The sequence below is a fragment of the Saccostrea cucullata genome, unplaced genomic scaffold (assembly GCF_032062105.1).
Source record: "Saccostrea cucullata isolate Sc308-1 unplaced genomic scaffold, CSIRO_AGI_Scuc_v1 ctg2615, whole genome shotgun sequence".
NCBI lineage: Eukaryota > Metazoa > Mollusca > Bivalvia > Ostreida > Ostreidae > Saccostrea > Saccostrea cuccullata.
This window is the reverse complement of record NW_026935497.1, coordinates 31,160-49,315: the sequence shown is the minus strand read 5'-3', so window position 1 is coordinate 49,315 and position 18,156 is coordinate 31,160. Positions and strand designations below refer to the sequence as shown.

General features: G+C 32.9%; 2 protein-coding genes across 2 annotated transcripts in view; one reads left to right on the top strand and one right to left on the bottom strand.

Moving 5' to 3' along the window:
- Positions 1-977: 977 nt before the first annotated feature.
- LOC134243003 (conserved oligomeric Golgi complex subunit 4-like) lies at positions 978-12,231 on the bottom strand. The gene is made up of 22 exons (XM_062725209.1): positions 12,088-12,231; positions 9,579-9,661; positions 9,273-9,387; positions 9,064-9,165; positions 8,668-8,740; positions 8,217-8,410; positions 7,808-7,964; positions 7,312-7,418; positions 7,177-7,229; positions 6,753-6,849; positions 6,487-6,526; positions 6,169-6,287; positions 5,711-5,796; positions 5,227-5,446; positions 5,034-5,096; positions 4,800-4,856; positions 4,351-4,497; positions 3,971-4,054; positions 3,771-3,872; positions 3,070-3,198; positions 2,767-2,858; positions 978-2,508 (listed from the first exon to the last, which is right to left on the bottom strand). The coding sequence occupies exons 1-22, from the start codon at positions 12,196-12,198 to the stop codon at positions 2,466-2,468; spliced, it is 2,274 nt and encodes a 757-aa protein (XP_062581193.1). The 5' UTR covers positions 12,199-12,231; the 3' UTR covers positions 978-2,465.
- The window catches only part of LOC134243002 (splicing factor 3B subunit 3-like), a 24,014-nt gene continuing 18,074 nt past the window's right edge, over positions 12,217-18,156 (top strand). Inside the window, exon 1 of the mRNA XM_062725208.1 lies at positions 12,217-12,334. The gene's annotated coding sequence lies outside the window, so the exon portion shown is untranslated. The remainder of the gene's footprint in view (positions 12,335-18,156) is intronic.

Below are 18,156 nucleotides of genomic sequence, written 5' to 3'. Positions count from 1 at the left end.
ATCTGTTCACAGATAAATTCTGGGATCGTCAATCAGTTTTACTGCATGAGTAGCAAATAAATCAAATGTGAAAGGGATTTACTTTTGTAGGAATTTTTTAATCATAAAACAATTCATAGTTAAGGCCATATAAAATTAATCTTTAGATTCTCATCCCCGCCCGCCCCTCTCAAAATGTCCCGCCCCGTTTTCTTTTTCTTTTTATTTTTGGGTATTTTCATGTATTTTTATTCAGTAAGAATTTGGGTCAAAGTTTAAGAGTTATCTCCCGTCTGTATTAAAAGTCGCGTGTCGCTATTTATAGCAAAAACGCCATGTGAAGAATGGAGAAAAATCGGCAATAAAAGCAGTTTAAATGTGTAAGGAAAAGATAATTTGTCAGTATAGAGAAGGCAGAGAAGAAAAAATAGCATAAACACATATAGATTCCATCACTGGCAGGAGCAAGTATGTAGAGAGATTGTAACTGAGTAAAAATAGACGAGGAAAGTCAAGTTATATATAACGATCTCCAGCTGTGTGACTAAGCTTTGAAATAAAAAAAAATCTACAACATCGTAGACAGACTTAAGAGAAGGCCTATATTTTTCAGTAGAATAATTATTAGAACATTTATATAGATTTTGCAAAATAAGAAGTCACGCATATACACAATTTATTGGTATCCCCACCTCATTTTGTTCAGGGTGTGCCGTATAATGTGTACTTGATAATTTGTTAATTAACAATAAATATTTAACTTTTAAAGCAAAATTTTTTTTTTAAATATTTAAAAGAATATGAAAAGAATTAAATCTATTCATATTTGCATTAAGGTAATGAAAAAATGTGTACGGGGCGTCCATTGTTTTGTTGATACTTAGGCCTATATATAAATTAACAATTATAAAAAATAAAAAATAAAATCCGCCCACCCGCCCCATTTTTTTTGCAAATTAGGATGAGAATCTAAAGATTAATTTTACCTGGCCTAAACAAGCTTAAAACTACATTCAATAAATTAAATACATTATATGTATATATGAAATCCCTATTCACATAATTTCCATAAAATAAACCCACAGATACATTAACTTATACAAAACACTGCATGTATTTTACAGAAATTTTTAAGTGTGTCCTGGTCATAGCAAATGCTGGAATGACTAACAACCATTTTTTTTTCAACAATACAATTTTTTCAGAAGATTGATTGAAGCATACAATAATGCCACACCAATTTAATTTCTTGTTCGTCAGACATTTGAGGAAAAAAGTATGAGCGGTCTAGCGGTTAAATAGTAATATTATTACTATAAAGTAGGCAATATTTTTAGGCGGGGCATGAAAAAAATCGAGCGGACAATTATATTTTTTCTGATTTGTAGAGTAAGCAGATAAAAAGTACGATAAATAAAGCGTAAATGGAACAGAGAACAGCACAGAATTTCAATGGTGCGGGATTTTAAAAATAAATTTATTTATATAGTTTTGTTTAAATACAAGCGCGCGGGTCCGATGAACAAAATATTGGTGTGGCCTAAATTGCAGAAACAAAAACAAAAAAAATAAAAAACAAAGATATTCTGCTTATATGGATTGTTTTCATTTAATGACATAAATTTCAGATTGTCTAGCGCTATATAGTCCCTTTGTCCTTTCAGGGTGAGGGAAATTAACCAAGTTTTTCATTTTCATTAAAATATCAAGTTTTATTACATACAAATGTTCACTAATTGTGGATTATCATATATGGAGAAGTTAAACACATAACTCAAAAATTCTATTTTATAGCATCAACAAGGAATGTTTTGCAGTGGAAACGGTATGTTTACTTGTCCAAGTCTTCATATACAAGTTTTCATTAACATCATGAACATTTATGGCAATTAAAATTTGGATATATATGTAAATGATGTATTTAGGCTTATGATTCTTTTCTTTCCAATTTCCTCCTAAATTTATAACCTTGAGAGAAGAATTTGCTTAGAGCATATGAAATAAATGCATACATTGGCCATAAATGATATTATGTTTTAGCATACAATAATTTGTTTCATTACAAGCTTATACATGTATGTTGATATGTAGGGTTTTAAAAAAGTATATTCCCAAAAAATTTGTAACAATGAATAAATGTTACATATTTTTAAATGCATACATTTTCGTGATCATTATACTTGAGATTTCTCAAAGCATTACTTTCATACCTTCATACACTGCGGATATGAAAAACCCTGCTTAAAATTTGTGTTTGAATTACTCATAGGGTAAATGCAATTGTACAATCAATTACCGTAAAACAAAAATTATTCACACACCTTGCATTCACATAAGTTATCACTGCACTTCTACATTCAATAACAGGTACACAAATTCATACACCATCACACACACTCGGACTATTTTTCCTCTGAATATACTACATGGAATTCATCACATTTCAAAGAAGTTGAACACAGACTTTGTATCACAGCTGCCAAGGTTTATAATTTGAGTTTCTTGATTTCTTCAGATCTGAAATCCACCCTAGAAAATAAAATACAACAAATATTAAATCTTCATTCTTTGAAATATTTTGTATATAAAGTGCAAATCTCACTAAATATCAAAGCAACGTACAATGCACCGATCATGCATTATGTTCAAATTTTTTCTGCAAAAACTTGGTACAAGTACAATTCACATCTTTTAATGGATAGATTTAATCAAAAATTCTGTCAAAGCAAAAAATTGCATAATTGTTTAGCTAGCCTGTTAAAAACGTAAGAAATGGTTAGAACTTACCTCAATGAGAGGATATTTCTGACTTCTGTTGGAGTCAGCCTCCAGGTCAAAGGTCCAGAATTTGGCCCCCAGTAATCTAAAATCTCATTCACCTTTAAAAAAGATAAAGTATTTAAATCAATATAAAATTAATATTTTTTTTACTGATTAGTGTAAATACATAGAATTACATAATTCACATTAAAATTACATGAAACAATTCAAAAGTACATGTACCAAATCTAAAATGTTATTAATTCTATAAATTTTATAATTTCTCTTAGCATAAAATTACACAATATAATATCTGTGAAATCAACTTACTCTTTCTAAGTTGAGTATGGTTGCCATTTGTGTCAGTCTTGCAAACTTATCCCTGATTGTCCAAGTGGTTACTGATGACAGGTACCCAACAAGGGCACGTAACTCTTTGTCAAACTGTAAACCACCCAGCTGAAATTAAAAATGTAAATTTAGGTTTGGTCTTTTTTGTGTACCGTACAAGTGAAAATTTTAGCGAGACGCAAATTTAGCGATTTGTGCATTAAAACTGGTAATTTATTTTTAGCGAGATGCAATTTTAGCGATTTTAAAATGTTCACCAAAGAAGCTTTTAGAATACAACGCAATTAATTTTTAGCGATATTAAATTTTAGCGATCACACCACCCTCGCTAATAATGCCAAAATTAAATCCTCGCTAAAACTTCTACTTATACGGTATTTTGTTGTCTCTGAACAGTACTGTGCTGTTTGAGGCTACTGAATGGTGAAAACATTTGATTTGTTCTACTTCATTTAAAATTCTAAAAGAAAGTCTTTCATAAATGATTAATAATTCAGTTGAAACATAAGCTACAAAAATATTTATTTACCAGGGTATTCTATTAATCAGTCAATTTAAGAAATTAAATTTTTGGTTGCTGCACAATAAACTAATTACTATGTGCATGTGTACACTGACAATAAGTGAAGCAAACAGGGCAAATGTAATCATCCTTTCTATCAAAAACTCAGTCTTCTTACTCTGTTAAAACTTGTTTTCTGGACAGCCTTCTCTAGCTGTGATGTCACCTCTGTGGTCACATGACCCACAAACGTGTCATAGTTCTCCGTGGAAAGAGAGCTCTGTCAAAAAAAAAGTTAAGCATGTGACCGAAAATTCACCAAATAAATGCCAGGTTTTTCTTTAATAAAATGTAGAGTGTAGATATATTGGTACTCACTTTAAAGGTGGCTAACATGCCATCTATTTGCAGTATATAGTTTTGGACCCATGGGTCATTGGCTTCATAGTTGGAGAATTCATCCTACAATATAAAGAAAATTCCAGAAATTTATATTCCATTTATATTCACATTACCATCTAATTGCATTACACTGTCGAAGAGTATATACGTATACATATTTTAAGCCCCCCCCCCCCCTTCCCCAATTAATTTCAACATAATTCTTCTGAATTGTATGCTACATGTATGTATTCCTTCTTCTCATACCATGTACTACATAGTTTTCACTAATGCTCATAGTTTTAGAATACCAGTTGTATTTCTTATGATTAAGATAAACTCCATTTAAGAGGAAGTTATAATTGATCAAATCGTACCTCTGAGATATTATGACTAGTAGAGAGGAAGGCATCTGTGAGGGGTTTTAACCGAGGTTTAATGGCACTACTGCTGAGCTGAGAAAACCCGAAATTGACCACTTCTTTTAACCGGACCGCCACATTACCAAGATCTGATACACACGTCTGAAGTGAAAACATGAAATGGATATTTATATTCAATATTCTATTGGTGAGCACAAAATTAATTTTACATTTTAAATTCCAAGTGTTTATTTCAAATTTGATTTAATCACATCTGGATACATTTTTCTTTTATCATAACACAACACCTGAAAGAGTTTATTCCAATTCTCTTCGCTCAACAATTTTCCTTTCACAAAACAGTACCTGGTTTATTTCTTACAAAATTTATCAACTGGTAACTCAAAAGATTTCAGCTTTATGCATGGATTTATGATTGAATTTATAAACAAGTATAAAGTTACCTGTAGTTTTGCTTTACTCTGGTCAGTACTTTTACTAAACAGTCTGTGAACCTCTTCCTGGAATCAGAAAATACATAATTTACACAGGTGTTGAAAATATTTCAAATACATCTCATTACATTTCCCATCTCTTTAAACCCATCATTAACTGATCATATTTATTATTTAATCATTTATATCCCTAGTCTAGAATGTTTTCTAAAACAGTGAATAGGTTGGTTCACAAAACCTCACCTCAATATTGGATTTCAAGGATTTACAATATTCACAACTGACTTCAGCATTATTCATTGCGACCTACAAAATAGAAGAAAATAATTAAAAATAAAATTTTCATCAAGAAATAAGTTTTAGAAATAACTTTTTTTCATTACATAAGAAAAGAACAGTTAAGAATATAGACAGGGGGAAAATTGATCCACTGTACCAGAAATTGTGTCTTGGCCTTTTCCTGGTCTGAACTCTGCAGCTTTCCTTGTTGTAAACTGGACTGCACCATATTGTATGCCTGAGTGAGATCAAAGCCCGAGGGAAAACCTGCCCGGACTCGGCTAAATAACACCTCTCGGAAATCCTGCTCTAACACCGTACTAGCGTGATTTAACATTGCACAAATCCCATCTACACTGGAACTTGACACAGCTCTCCTGTAAAAGGAGGGGAAAACACTTTATGTGAAATGAGTTCACAACACATTCTTAATGAAAAAATAGATTAAATGAATTCTCCAAAGCATAGAATTCTACATAGAGCAATAACATTTAAGATTACAATAAACAATTCATTAAACGTGCACAGGAAATGTAAATTTTGATGACATTATAAACATGAGAAAAGGATTTTGCATGGATCTTTAACTTTTAAACCCCAGTTGTGTAAAAAAAAAAAAGGAGAGTTTTAATGGCACATACCTAACACACTTTTTAACTATAAAGAAGGAATCATCTACCATACTAGATGTATGTGTCGACTCATCTTCTGTATCCATGGAAACAGCCTAAAACAAATGATGTATATACATTTTATTCATCAAAGTATACCACATATCTATCCATTTATCATTATTCATGAATATAAACAAGTACAATTTAGAATTAGATAATCATCAATTCAATTCACTTGTTATCCCCTCACAATGGAGGGGATATAGTAATGCAATTGTGTCTGTTTGAGGGTGATTTCTTTAGCAAAACGGGAATGAAGTAATTTGCATCGGGATCAAATTAAATGCTGCCTCAATTTATAGATATGCTCTTTGTGAGGGGATGCTTTGCTTTGCCCTTGTTTATTTCACCTTTAAAAATTAATCTACTTTAAAAGAATTGCATTGCTCACATACACATTTTTTAATCCTTGAAATGTTACTCACCTTTAGAACCATTTCCCTCATAAAATATTCTTCCATCATGATGTAATTTCCTATTAGTTCTTGCATAAGACGATTTAAATCACAGTTGGATATAAAACTATCTATCTCTTTAACTTTTTCTGCAATAAAAATTCAAGTTTAAGTACAAAAAAGAGTAGAAAACAAAAAAATACTTTGCATTTCTGAGTTCCATTGACAAAAAATATAATAATTCAGAAAAATTTGCAAGAATTACGTAATAAGAGGAATAAATTGTTTTTGAGGTTTAGAAATAATTATCAAATGCAATACATGCAGTGTTTTACTGTGCTAACTTACCCTTAAGAGTTTCATCACTATATGCTAATTCCATGTCACCCTGAAAAAATTAAATTGAATCTCATTCAATTAATTTCAGAAAATTCATTTAATGTATACCTTTAAATTTACTATTAAAGAATAGTAAAGTAAATGTATAAAATTGCTAGCTTTGGATTTTAAAAATAAATACAAAGAATGTTTCTAAATCATGTTGCCTTGCATGAAAATACTGATGATCAATATATATCTATAAGGAAAGTATATGCACTTATCAAGTTACCCACCACTGCCCTCCTCCTGAAAAATCGTAGGTAGAGTTCTGTTCTGGTATTTAGTAGCACCATCTCGGATAATAATACATCTAATACTTTAGGATCAAATCTGAAAAAGATAAAGTTTTATATTCAGAGATGTTTATAGATATAATTAATTGCAGTACCATTACAACAAAAACAAATGTACATGTATATTGAAAGTATTCTTGAGTTTTAGGTAACTTATAACAGTAACTTATTGTTGATAAATTAAATTTTAATATGCATATTTTAGCAGCATTTATCAACCTTTACAAGTCTAAAATTGCCAAATCTAATCAAACATTTTTTTTTGCTTGGATCCTCCTATTTTTCTCTCCAAAATAGCTCATTACTGTTTCTAGATTTCTATTCCATAAAGTTTTCCCTACTTAAAATGCTCATTGCTGCTTACTTTTCTGTTGCATTAGGTCGATGAAAAACAGCATTCTGTTGCACATGCTGGACCTACAATAAGAAATTTTTTTTGTCTCAGTATTTCTCATTAAACAACTGTATAAAGAACTGAAAAAAATTATATGACACTTACCACTGAATCAAAATCTCTTTTTAATTTAAATTTTTCTAATATCTGCCTAGCTTGTCTGTCACATTCTTTCTGGAGAATTTTCATAAGGTAAAATAGCTTTCCAGAGCCTGCAAAAAAAATTAGCATAAAGAAGTTAAATTACCATGAAAAAGTGGTTGAGACTTCCAACTCAACCCAGCATGTCAATGATGTTCAAAATACAAATATATTGGTATTGATGTTTGACAAACCTGTTGAATTACTGTATACAGGGTTATTTTCACCCCATGTTATTTTCGCCCTTTCATGCTTGCAAACAATTTTACCCCGTTTTAAATTCGCCCAGTCAAAGTTTTGTTGAAATTATACTGAATTGTTTCAATTCGCCCTGTTTTAAATTAAAGGAGCGAAAATAAAACGGGGGCGAAAACCTTTCCCTGTATGCAGTAAACCCTATCACTCATTCTGTTACAGTAGTAAGTTCTAATGGTACATAGGCTGTCTCTACTAAATTTACCAAAATAAGTCTCCACTAGTGGTTGCCTAACTTCTATAATACTGGCGATTCCCTCAAACAGCTGTGTGGCAGTCTCGGCATAAACCACATTGGCATTCTTGTCTCGACTGGACATCGATTCCGCAATTTTCAAATTGCCACTGCTTTTCTCAGATATCTGTGAATAACCAAAAATACAGTATAAAAATTCAAAAATTCAAAATCAAAATATATCAGTTCAAATTGACATTCCCAAAGATTTTTTTAACTGTGACATTTTATGCATCAGAAATTTGAAGTCAGTAAATCGTGAATCAAAGAGATGAATTGGTGAGAGAAAAAAATACTGTCTTCATAATACTGATTGTCTGCTAAGAGTACTTTTAACAATATTAAAAACAAAATTAAAATCTAAATATTTCAAATTTACCTGTACAGACAAGAACTTCCCAAATTTTGTCAATCCCTCCTCGTGCAGCCCAATGAGAGGAAAGATCTTGAAGAATCTCTCTATGGAGGCGAAATCTCCCGTGTGGACGGCAGCATCAAACTTGGTGTTCACGATGGATTTCAGCTTCTCCTCCGCCTCTTGTAGAAGCTTGAAGGACATATCCAGGGTGTTCCCTGTTGAATGAACAGTTTTAGTCATCAGATTTCTAGAGAACTACCATATATGGTTGATTCATATGGAGTCAGTACTTTTAGAAGACTACATGTTTCATTTAGATGCAGACATTCTTTAATTTTACTTATGGTAATATTTTTTTTTTTTTACATTTATGAGCATTATTAATTGTTTTAAAATCTTCAATCTTACATTCAGTACTAGAGATATTCAACTGGAAAAAATATTTTTCTTACACAATGGAAATTTACCCTACCTTCCCCAGATTCTTCAGACATTCGTAGAATGTTTTCGTCTAAACTTCTAAATCTGTGAACATGACCTGCTGCCTGAAGTGAATATGAAAAAGGAATCTTATAAAACTGCCAATAATATACAAAATATCTTGTTTTTTTTTAAAATCTAAGAATCAAGATTGTGCGTATTTCAAAAAGAAAATTATACTCATAACAGCACTCATATAACAACACTTGCTTATTTAGCTAAGAAGGAAGGTAACATAATATTCCAACTTTATTCTTTTGCTAGAAAACTACGCAAAGGTGCTTTTCTCATAAACGTCATATAGCATCCTACATTTGTGAGAAAATCACTCATTTTGTAAGGACGATTCTACAAAAATAATTTACTTTCTATATCTCTTTTTACATACCTTTTCATAGTCCTCATTCTGAAGAGCTGTCTGTACCCCATCTGTACAAAACTTGAGATCCAGAATATCCTCAACTCGAGTTATACAAGCTGTAACTTGGCTCTACAAGTTACATAATAATGAATTTAACACCTTCTATAAACTGCATATCAAGAACATAATTAGAGACATGAAATATTCTTGTAATATATTAAATATGAAGTACTTACTTTAGCGACATCCAACTGTCTCACTTTGCTGCTGACATTTTCAGCGAGGGTGGAGGTAAAGGAAACCATACTGGAGAGTTGTTTGGAATCTGTCTCCAGAATCTGAAGATTAGGTCTGAAAACGGAAAATGTGACAAATATCAACATGATTTAAACAGGAAATCTTTTAATTTTCATAAATTAACTCAGTTATCTCTTTGAAAGACAGCATCTGCAGCAGTCATTTTCCATTTCAGTTTAGAGAGTGTTTTTCTACAAAAAAAATGCAGCTGACATTAATTTCTAATTAAACAAATCATTACTTACAATATCTTATGCAGACCACTCATCCTATTTTCAAGTGTTGATTGATGTTCTAAAAGATTGTCCAACTCTGTGTTCATTTCCTCCTGCAAAGTCCAAAAATGTCAATTTTAAATTGTTAGGCTTTTTTTTTTTTTTTTTTTTTTTTTAACATTTATAGCATTTCATAAGAGTTGTTTCATTCAAATAATAAACAATTTATGCAAATACGAGTACAAGTTATTAATACATTACTTCAATAAGTGTATAAAAATCCTTCCAGATTTTAGGTAGGTCTTTGACATTGGTACCCCTATTCTTATAAAATACTTCAAATCTTTAAGTGTCCCAAGATAAGTATTTTGATACGTCTTACTCTTTTTAGGCCCCCAATTTATACCAGGTCTGGCACAATCTCCTGATTAAGCAAATCAGCTATAAAGCAATTTTATCATACTTTTTTGTAAATGTGGAATTTTTTCAGGCTATAAATAAAAGACGCATCTATAGGAAGAGTATAACTAATTTTTAAATTTGAGCTTATCAGAAAACAGTGCATATAAAAAAAATCAAATTGAATCTTCCTTGAGATACTTTGTTTGAGGGTTTTATTTTTAAGCAACTGAGTTGTGACCACATTTATTTTGTGAATGAATTTATACAGAGGTCAATTATGGCCAGCAAGGTAAATTACAGGTTATCGTGATTATTCAGCACAATGTCATGTACTGCGTAAGTATATTTGGCCATGCCTCACTCCACACAAGGTGGAATACAGTAATATAAACAATGGAAATTTATATACCATATAAGTGGAAATTTTAGCAAGACACAAATTTAGCATTTTGCCCTTAAAAATTGGTAGTTTAATTTTAGGGAGTATTTTTATGTATATAGCGATTTTAAATGCCCAGCCAAGAGGCTATGACGACAAAAACGCAATTAAAGTTTAGCAATATTCAATTTTTAAATTATAGTGATCTCAGCATCCTCACTAATAATGCCAAAATTAAATCCTCGCTAAAAATTTTGCTTATACAGAATCTTGCTGAAAGGTATTCAAAATCATTAATGTTTAAAGAATGTTCAATTCAGACTGCCTATTTGAATAGCGAGTGCAGCCAGCTCTTACAACAATGTCTTGGCAAAGAGGAAATTTAAACTGTACACAATAATCAAAACTATTGTTTTCCGCAATTACCTCTGGACTCCACAATCATAAGTTATACCCCATAACGGTTTCCATACTTGCCAACCTCCAGCATGTAAAAATCTGGTCATGACCAGATTTGGAAAGTAAAAAATCTGGTCATAACGCGTAACGACATTCACGACATATTTACCATGATTAAATTTTATACATATATATACAAAGTATTTGTGTATTCAGAATTCTTTTATTGAAAAAGGATTTAATTTACTATGACAAAAAATTCATACATAATTTGATTTAATTTACATGTTAAAAATGAGAATTGAAGGTTTCATATTTCAGTACTGACCTGAAGTAAGTGTGCATTTTTTTTTTTAAAAGCCTTTTTCAGTTTCTGCTAAATTGGAAAGTATACCAATTTCAGTTTTGAAGTTATTTTTCCTCTCTCTTAATGAATTAACTACTACAACATGTTTTAAATGTGAAGTTAGGCCTACACTGTTTTCAATCACTTTAATTTATCTAGAATGAAAGTTTTTTTCCAAGATTCCTTGATATGTACATAAATATCGTTTCTCTTTTTCTTGGTTCAATCAGAGACATGTGTTTGGTTAAATTTGTTCCTGTTGGCCCTGATAATGATCTACTTCTATTGGAAGCCATTTTAATTGACTTCAAACATTGATTTGTCAAAACAACACCCAGTTAATATATTGTTTACACCTGCATTGATAATTAATCCATCGGCATTGTTTACGTAGATCTAAGCTTGGGTTGTAACTGGAAGTTAAAAGTGCAACCTACTTTACGAACCAAATCCGGAATTCGGGAGATTTTCGGGTTGTTCAGCAAAAATTGGGTGATAAGCATGACCCGCCGGGTCATAAAAAATAATCGGGTTACAGGTTGAAAAATCGGGTGTGACCCGACGAAATCGGGTGAGTTGGCAACTATGACGGTTTCACCTTCAGCATATAGTCCCTGTTACATATATGAGTAGTCGTATACCTGCGTCTTTTTGTCTATTTCTTATTGCAATAGTTTTATCAAGCTCAAAAAAGCTACACAGCTAGCTCATTTTATATAGCTAAATCAAGAGATTGTCATGACTGTCTTGGTCATGTTCTCCTGTCCAATGCAAAAATTTTGGTTATTTTTTTTAAAAAGTGTGGGGGAAACAACGTTGATCAATTGTAACAGGCAGAAAGAAAGACGAAAGGCAATTAAAAAAAAAATTAACAATATGATCAAAAGACGTGTTTACAAGCAAATCATGATAACCGGTAAGTGTTTGGGAAGTGTCATGTGAACTTTGCAGGGTCAGACAGAAGATAACGTTCTTGACATATGACCAAAATATAAGTTTTTCCTGTAAATTACCTCCTCTTTACATAATTCATCAAAAGCATTTTGAATATCAACCATGTTCACAAGGTTTTCGACCCCCTCAAAGGTTGGGAGGGACGTGGCATCACTCCTGGACGCCGCCATCTTTGAAACGCCAATGCATGATGGTCTAGCTTAACTTCCGGAAAAATTGTCGGTAAACCATGGACCGCTTGTAAAATGTAATGTAAAATCAACCATCATCCTTGATATGACAGCGTAATCGTAATTAATGCAATTGGTATGTGATAGTGCATGTAGTGTTTAGTTTTTTAAGTTGTAGCGAGCTACAAATTTCGTTCTTACATACAAACTGATACTGTAAACAATGGCGTTAGCGGCTTACCATTCTGCACTTTCTTTTTCATTGAGATGTGTAATAATTCGCCCTTTGAAACTTTTGAATAAGAAGAAATTTTTGCATCTTATATTTAATAAAATACAATATTGAGAAGGTAATGTTATTAGGGAGAAGTGTCTTTCTTTCAGGATTGGTTAAAGTTCGAATTTTCTCGGGTCATATAGTCCTTCAGTCTTATTTTAATCACTTATCAGTTTCTAGTTCTTGAAGTCTTTTTTTGTCGCTGTCAGTCATTTGGACTGACTGCCATGTGAAGTTTGTCAGTCCAGACAGATTTCTATCAGTCCAAATAAATTCAGTGTAAAGATGAAAACTGTAACTGCATTTTATTATCAATAAACACTGCACACTTAATTCCGAATTGATCGTCGTATAACAGTTTTCTTTGAATTCTCATTGGGGTCGAATTTCTTCATAAGTTTTTAATCTTGTTTGATTTTCTCATCTGGCTGTATACTTCAGCGCCGTCAACCAACATGTTTTTACAGTTATCCAATCATAGTTTGGCACTAGTGTTCATAATGAATAAGCCATAAAAAAAAATACAGAAAAGCATTCGAAAGATTACGATTGGTCAGTTTTGAGAATTCGTACTTAAATAGGATTTTTGCAAGCTGCTATGTCATAACTTACTAGTCATTTGGAATGTCGCAGAACACAAAGTAAGCGGTCCTTGATTGTTTTTATCGGTTTTGCCGACAGGACTGAAAGATTTCAAGAACTCTGTCAGTCACAGGAGTTTGCAATTTAATCAATAAAGTCCATAGAACAGAGGTCATGAGCTACTTGCTATACCAATGATTAGTTCATGGCTTGATCAATCAAGTAATTTCTATTGACTTTATTGGTAAAACTGCAACTACTGTGGATCGGTAATCATGCATTCATGGTAATATACGAGCTAGGTTCACTTTATGTATTAAGAGGACTTGTAGGTATACCAGATTATTAAGTTATACCTTATGTCCCATTTTCACAATAATATACAATAGAGACAATTCAGAGTTTCAGTTTGTATTAAAAGGTTTCTTCCAAAGAGTCCAGGCAGGGTTTGGAAAACAGGTAGTGTAGTTGCAAATTTTCTTAAATTTTGCAGAAAACGGATGTTTTGGGGAACATTTAGCAAAGAATAAAACATAAGCATACCCCTCAACTCTGAAAAAAGCTTTATAATCTTCATCAGCAGTTAATATAATATTTGGAACATTTTGGCTCGTAGGTTGTGCTGTAAATGAAATATATGTAATGGGATAGCGCTTAATGGCTATCCCACTTCTGACACCAAAAATTGTAGCAAGATAGCGTCCAACGACTATCTCATTTAAGTATTACTATAGTGGTTCTAGAAGACAGGAGTAAACTCCCTTTTTAAACACTGAGTAAATAACTCTAAATCGAAATTTAAGTTTCATAAATTTATTGAGTCTGCAAAACAATATAAACAATTTTAACACAAAAAAATAATAATATCCTGGCCTTTTAACCACCCTTTTTACTGACAAAGTTCACAATATTAGATAAATCCTAATAAACAGCCGGATCTCGAAATAATCGAAATATATGGCTGAAACCTACCTACTACACTTAATTATCAATGAATAAAAGATTATTAACGACTGGAAATTCAGATACGATCGGATCCTGAAATAATCAAGATATATGATCGTAAATTAATCCCCAAAAGCTGTTAAAATTAAACTTTTCCAATTAAATTAAACCATTTACCGAATTACAATTAACTGATTTAACAATTAGCAAATAATTACCAATTTTGTCTAAAAGCCCAAAATAATAATGTTAACCCTAACATCAAAAATAGCAGACTCCCCGATTTACGGAAGAATCTCCCCTTATATACTCTATTAAAAATTCGTATACAAAACTCTTACAAATTCGTATAAACTCTTACGAATTCGTATAAATTCTTACGGAATATACGAAAAATACGGAAAATCTTATACGGAAAATAGTTCCATTAAGATAATTAGAACAATAATAATTATTTCACCATAAAATAACTTGACTTTAATTCATTCAACAATAATTAATTAATTAATTACCTTATAACTGTACATTTTCACTTCTATACAAAACTCCAGGGCGTATAAATATACACCGCGGATCAAGAGTAAAAATAAACCGGAAGTAATGCAATACGCCACCATGTAAATAGAAAAATAGACTGTCTGCAATACTACAACACATGTCTGCACAATACAGGTAAAATACCAGTGAAAAGCATAATTTAAACAAAACATCTAATAGTTCATACTCTTTTAACAGCATTTATACAATTATTTCAACAAGGACATCATTAAATACGAAAGGATATGCATGTATTACATGTACTCGTTCTACTTTCACTTTGCATACGATGACATGAAAAGCTGTGAATCCAATTTTTGAACTTCACATAATAAATGTACAATACAAACGATCAAATTACTCAAATCGTGAACCATATAAAGTGTTAAATTAGTATGACAAGCTTTGTAATTTAAAGACAAATAAAACATGGGGGACTTGAAATGACCAAACTTTACATTACCCCTCCGTTTAAAGATTCATGTCCTCATGAATAATAATACTATGGCAATGCCATTACAAGTAAAAAAAATGAAAAATATGTACAGTTCATGAGATTGTGATCATTAATAACAAAATAACATTCATAACAAGTTATCAACATGTAAACTGCTCATCAATTCACTCATAAAATTTTATATAATATACATCATGTTCACCTCAACGGTACCTTAATATGTTATACCTTTATAACATTTTACACATATACAGTCATGTCTGTATTAACAAAAATCCACCCCTAGCCCACTTCTACTGAAATAGTTTACCCAAATGTACATAGATTATGCAAAACACTAACAAAACAAATTGAATTTAATCTTAACAATAGTTTCCTTACTTCCTCCTATTAAATTCTGCCTGGTATCTTAGATAATGATAGTTCCTCTGCCTTACTGGAGACCTGGATCTTCTTGTAGATTGATGCGCAAAGTCATTCCTTGTAGGTCAGTTAGGTTCACTCTTGACTGTTTGTTGACTAGTATCCACTGCTCTAATCCGTTGATCCTGTCCCTCAAGGCCACATGTTTCCAAACTCTGGCCAGGAATATGGAAACAGGGACCCTGTTCCACACCGGATCTCTGCAAGAAAGAACCACACATTTCAAAAGATCCCCTCCGACATATAAATCTGTATCCATCCCCTTTCGTATTGTTCAATTGAGAAGAGTTATTCCCCTTTTGGGAGTTTTCAGTCAACTGTATCCTTCTAGTTTGCTGGTGACTTTGTTCAGAGATGCTTTCTGAAGACAATATCACTTCTACATTTTGAGGATCTACAAGTTCAGCTTCCCCTAAAATTTCATCTTGTTTGATAATAACATCTGTCTTGAAGGGATTCATTACCCTTATCTTTGCGCAAACTTTATTTTCTAAGTCTGTCAAACATGACGCCATCAGAGGAGAAAATCTATTGTTGAAATCTTCTGAAGGTTCAATACAAAACACATAGTAAGGTAAATTCTAGTCACTTTCAAACCTGTCAACAAAAACATCAATTAATTGCTCACTGTGTGCAGGAATTGTAAAATTCTCAGCATCTAAGACCCTTCTAGTTTTCTCTGTCAGTTGCCTGAACTTCCTCTGAAAGTAATGAAATTATCATGTAATTCTATTTTAACAGGTCCATTTTCTTCTTTTAATAAAATATCTAATCCTAAAAGAGCTTCATCTTGAATTTCAGCCACAATAATTTCCTCTGTGAATTTTACGTGGCCCAGTTGAACTTCAAAAATGGCTTTACCCAACTCATTCAAGGGTTCCCCATTAACACTAGTTAATGAATTTGACTGTTTTAGTTGTGGTCTTGATTCTCTGGGGATTCTTTCAAAAATACTTTTAGATATGATTGACCTTGTAGCTCCTGTGTCAGTGGTCCATTCTATTTCTACACCCTGTACGGAACCACTTATATATATGCCAGGACTCCCATTTATCTGCCTGAGGATGTATTCAAGTGAGGAACCATGGTGCTGAAGATCTTCAGAATTAGTACATTCCTCTTGTACTGGTCTACAGGAATCTTCCTGACCACACCTGTGGATTTCATCTGCAACAAAATCATGACTCAAACTTGGATAATCAAACAAAAGTGAATTGCAGTTTACCTGATCTGCATTTACATTTAACGCTGGGCAGTCCACCTGACTATCTCCCAGGTTACATGTACCATCCCAACAGTCTACCTGACTACTATCAAGGGATTCAGAATTTGGATCCACCCCCCAGTCTTCCTGACTGAATCCATGACTTGCTATTCCAGGTACCACCCCACAGTCTATCTGACTGCGTCCAAGACTTGCTATTCCAGGTACCACCCCCCAGTCTTCCTGACTGAATCCATGACTTTCAAAATCCGGCACCACCCCATCCGGCTCCACTCCGAGCACTAAATTCAGCTGCTGTTCAGCAGTATGAAGTTTGTCCAAGTTTGTGTTACACCTATCCACTGTCATGATATTTGTAGAACCTTTTCCTTCAGCACCAGGGTTGTCCTCTATTTTCTTTTGACTAGAAATAGGATAATTGTTGTCAATATTAATAGAACAATCAAGAGTTGGGCCATTTTCAAAATTCAACTGGGTCATCTCTAGGCCAACAGAGCTGACCCGATTTAGTTTAACGAAGGCTTGAAGACATTTGCACCAGGATTTAATGGTGCATTATCATGCATCACTTCTTGCTTTTTCTCACTGGAGCAGTTTCTGGCAAAGTGCCCTTGCTCACCACATCTAAAGCAAATAAGAGGTTTCCTGGGTCGTTGCACTTGACTTCCACTGTTGGACTGAACTGCAGTTAAAACTTCTTGGATGACCTGTTTCAGCTCAGTTTTTGTTATAAAATCTGACTCAGATCCATTTTGGCCTTGCTTATCTAAGTTACTAGAGGGGCTCTTCCTTTTGGGTTCTTTGTGTTGACCACTTTGATCCCAACCTTTTGTATGGGTTTCACTATCCTTGTAAGAAGTTTCTCCCTGTGACAATTGATCCTTACTGCTGAGCACTTGTCTCACAGGTCCTCTGCAGGGAGCATAATTTTGTCCATCATCCGCTGTAGGGTATCTAGTGGCTTCCTCGTACTCAATGACAAACTCCGTAGCCTCTTCAATAGTTAAAGGATCCCGGTTCAATTCTACATGTAAGCGAGCTTTCTCACTTGATAAACCAAGTAAAAATCTGGAAACTAAGTCCTCTTGTCTTGTTTTGTTACCCCTATCTGGATAGGCCTTATTGTATAGACTCTTAAGTTCAACCGCATAATCCTGCACAGATTCTCCATTTTTCTGGTCTCTGCGTCGAAATTTAGTCTGATAGGTTTTGTTGGTCTCAATAATACCAAAACGACTTTCTAATTCTTTGAGGAGTTTCTTATAATTGGACAAAATTGTTGGTCCAAGCTCCTCAAACACAAACTCACCTGCATGACCTTGTAACCTTGGCAACAGTTGACCTAATTTTTCTTTGTCTGTCCAACCATTGTGTTGAGCTACTGCTTCAAACCTGTTTATATAAGCTTTCCACTTCTCATCAGACTCTCCTTTAAAGGCTGGATGTTTTACTGATATTGGAATTTCTGTTACCACAATATCTTTGGGGTTGACATGGATCCACTTGACCGTG

What these genes read in the sequence shown, in the direction of transcription:
- LOC134243003 (XM_062725209.1), bottom strand. Translation starts at nt 12,198, where the DNA reads ATGGCGGCGTCCAGGAGTGATGCCACGTCCCTCCCAACCTTTGAGGGG. An exon ending in TAGTGATGAAACTCTTAAGG is followed by an intron (nt 6,288 to 6,486) that starts GTAAGTTAGCAC and finishes TTTTTATTGCAG; the next exon opens with AAAAAGTTAAAGAGATAGAT. An exon ending in AGAAATATCCTCTCATTGAG is followed by an intron (nt 2,509 to 2,766) that starts GTAAGTTCTAAC and finishes TTTATTTTCTAG; the next exon opens with GGTGGATTTCAGATCTGAAG.